Here is a 3607-nt window from a genome sequence, read left to right as displayed (position 1 = left end):
TTGCCCCTTTTTTAAAGGTACTCATATTCTAGTTGAGCTAAAAACACGTTTCTTTTCCATGCCTTGCACTGGCTGTTCCCCACACCTAGAATGAATTCTCTCCTCACCTCCACATCTCAGAATCCCTGGTTTTCTTCAAGACTCAACTCAAACTCCGCCTTCTTCATGAAACCTTTCCTGATCCTCTTATATGTGTGCCTTCCCTGCCAAAAAGTTTTACCTTGTTCTTTATATTTACATATACACATCTTGTCTTCTCTGATAGAATGTAAGCTCCTTGAAGACAGAGACTGTTTAATTTTTGTTTTTGTATCTCCATTTATCACTTAGCAGAAGGCCTGGCATATACTAGAAATGCTTGCTGATTGACATACACAAATTAAACAGTTAAAAACAATAAAAAATTATATGCTTAAGTGAAAAGTTGTTATTACAGACAAAGAATATAGGCATTAGAAAGAAGTAGGAAATCAACATGAGTTGATGTAATCAAGGAAGGCTTTATGGAGTGGGTAGTATTTATTGGGAACTAATTGGAAGGAGGGACAAGATTTATATAGCTGGCGGTAAGAAGTAGGTTATTTCAGACCAGAGAAAACAATATGATCAGAACAGAGAGTGAGGAAACTGGCCTGACTTTCATGGAGGGTAACCACTAGGAAAGAGTGATTGATACAAAGTGATTGATAAATAAAGTCCTTACTAGACCACACCAAATCAGAGAGCTCTCCCTGAGTTAATATGGGGACCAGGCAGCTGGATATGCCTCAGGGAGGCAGGGGGTAGGAAATAAGAAGGTGGCATAGCCAGTTGGTACCAAAAAAAGACACTGACAATAATTTTCTTCTATCCTTTTCTATACACACACACACCCATACCCATACCCCTTCCAGGTTTCATGATGCCCTCTGGGGCATTAATTCCCTTTCTTCTCCCCTCCCAGGCTGACCTTAAAATTAATTTTAAGTAGATTTCATCTATTTAAAAACGTTAGGTAGGAGGCATGAATGAGGATGAATACACTATGATTTTCTCTAGTTTCTATAGCTCTGCAAGGCTAATCCTGGAGGGGAAAAAAAGTAGGTAGGTAAATTGGGGAGAGATTGTGGGGGACCCTGGAAAGTCAGTTGAAGAAATTCTGCCTTTATCCTGAGAGCAACAGAAAAGTTGGAAACCATGGAAAATTTTTGATCATGAATTCAATTCAACCCACACTGAGGAGAGTCAGTTTGATATTGGGGAAAAAGCACCTGGATTTAAATACATTCCTCAACCTTGTGAGGAATAGTGTCAGAATTATCATACATAAATATCATACATAAATCATATACCTATGATAGAGAAAAAGAAACTCATCTCATGGAATTTCAATGACCTGAACCAGGTCATGTAGCCAATTAGCAACAGAGCTGAGATTCAGAGGACTCTGTTATAAACTCCCAGGTCCAGTGTTATAGAAATGGGAGGTACCATTATTATTCATAGTCACAAAATTTTAGAGATGAGAAGGATCACTGTGATACAAACCATACTTGATAAAGATTCCTCTCTACAATATACTTCTGCTTGAAGACCTGTGAGATACTGGGGTATCCAAAGATAAAAAAAGTATGGTCCATATTCTGAGGAACCTTGCAATTTACAGGGAAGCTACAACCAACACATAAATAACTAATGCCATGCAGAATGTGATAAACCCATACAAAGTACTATGAGGTATCTGAGGAGAAACTGAGTCTCTTAGTACCTGACATATAGTTGGTGCTTAATAAAAGCTTGTTAATTTATTGTAATCTCTTAATGCTTACTGGCAAACTGGTTTCCTCATTTATAAAATGAGTGTTGGATTAGATGATCTTTAAGGTTCTTAAAACAACAACAACAAGTAATTCTAGGCTCTGTGATTCTATTTCCAGACTGGAAGATCCCTTGAAGGTTTTTTGGACAAAGCATTTTGACTTAAGTTTTAGGGTTTCAGTCTTAAGGGTGGGGTTTTCAGTAGATGGAAATGGATAGAAGGACTTGCATTTCATGATGGGAGGTTAGTAGGAACAAAGAAAGAGATATGGGAATGGGTAAAATAAATCTGCATAGTAATCCAACTTGGCAATAGCATAATGTAGATGAATGGGAATAAGGTTTGAAAGGTAGATTGCAGCCAGATTCTGGTGGGCCTTAAACATCAGACTAAAGAGTTTGGAGTTTACTTGTTTTTGAAGGGGGAGGGGGAGAGTTGAGATATGATCAGAGCTGAACTTTAGCAATATTTTTTTATGTCATTTAAATGTATCATGTACTTGAGAGGCATTCTGCCATAGTAGATAGACTTTCTAGGGAGTTAGAAAGACCTAGATTGAAGCCTTTACTCAAGCAACACTGGCTGTGAGAATGAGGGAAAGATTTCTCAATGCCCCAGGCAACTCTTTTAAAACTACAGAGCAGGGGTCAATCTGCATTGGTATAGGGAATAGGTCAATCCCCTTTTCTCCTCCTCTCTCCCCGCCCCCACATACTTAACTTTGCACTTTAATTAATTATTTCCTGTGTACTGAGTTCTGTTCAAAGTAACAGGATTTTTTAAAAAGTGAAAGCACTTTGTAGACTTTAAGACTATTAAGTTGTTATAGTTATTTGTAGATACTGGTCATCTTTTTAATGTACATAGTTTAAAATATATTAATTATTTCCCCCTCATTTGTAAAACTAAATAATGCAAATTTATAAACTAAATTAGTAAAACCAAATATCCTCCCTTTTGGTTAATTTTACCTGTTCATTGATTTCTTTTTGTACAAGTTTGTTTATAGGTCACTGCAAAAAAAAATTAAGATTATTTAAATAGGCTTCAATGTGCATAGGATGTTTCGGATGACTGCTTTATGTTTGCTTGATATTCTGAGCTAAAGACACTAAAGAGAGAATTTTCTTTAGGTCAGCCTAAAGGATGGGTGAAGATACCCAAAAGACTACTCACTCACCATATTGAAATAAAGATTGTCCACTAAGGCGCTGATTAGGTCTCAAGGTTTTATTTAAAGACTGGGTAGCAGCAACTTCTGATTTTTCTCCTCCTACTTCTGAATGACTGGGAAGAAGGCAGAAGTCAGATTAACTCCTGGGGCTAAACTTTTTCTCAGACTTCTCCTTCGAGACTGTGAAATAAAAGATACATTAGTTAGTATCTAAAATTGCAAACGTAAATATTGGGAGTGTTGTAAGCCATTTTGAACTTTGATGTTTTCACAAATTACAATCTCTCCTAGAAGGAAATAGACCTCCCTCTATCTTTTCATATTCTCCTAGTAGAAAACATTCTTTAAAGTGGATGTATCTATGCATATGTGTGTGTGTGTGTATTTCTATTAAGAATTATTGACTGACAAAAGAAGGAAACTCAACCACATCACAAGTAAAAAGTAATTTATTTGGCTTTGAGTGTTTTCTTTTTTAAGAGAGAAAACCATATTAAAAAGTTAAACTTTCCTGACTTGAAAATTAAGAACAGAGATGCAAAAACCCTATGTTAATAACACAGCTAATATATATGCATATGTATATATGCATGTGTATATGTAGATGGATCAATAATGTTAGCAGATGTGTAAAG

General features: G+C 36.2%; 1 protein-coding gene across 2 annotated transcripts in view; it reads right to left on the bottom strand.

Moving 5' to 3' along the window:
* Nucleotides 1–3071: 3071 nt before the first annotated feature.
* LOC114050150 (WD repeat-containing protein 64-like) overlaps nucleotides 3072–3607 on the bottom strand; it is a 172956-nt gene continuing 172420 nt past the window's right edge. For both annotated transcript variants that reach the window (XM_027871755.1, XM_027871756.1), the window contains one exon: nucleotides 3072–3152. In XM_027871755.1, coding sequence (XP_027727556.1) covers nucleotides 3072–3152 — 81 coding nt within the window. The remainder of the gene's footprint in view (nucleotides 3153–3607) is intronic.

The sequence above is a fragment of the Vombatus ursinus genome, unplaced genomic scaffold (genome assembly GCF_900497805.2).
Source record: "Vombatus ursinus unplaced genomic scaffold, bare-nosed wombat genome assembly UNPS02014798.1, whole genome shotgun sequence".
Lineage (NCBI taxonomy): Eukaryota > Metazoa > Chordata > Mammalia > Diprotodontia > Vombatidae > Vombatus > Vombatus ursinus.
This window is presented reverse-complemented; position numbering and strand designations above follow the sequence as displayed.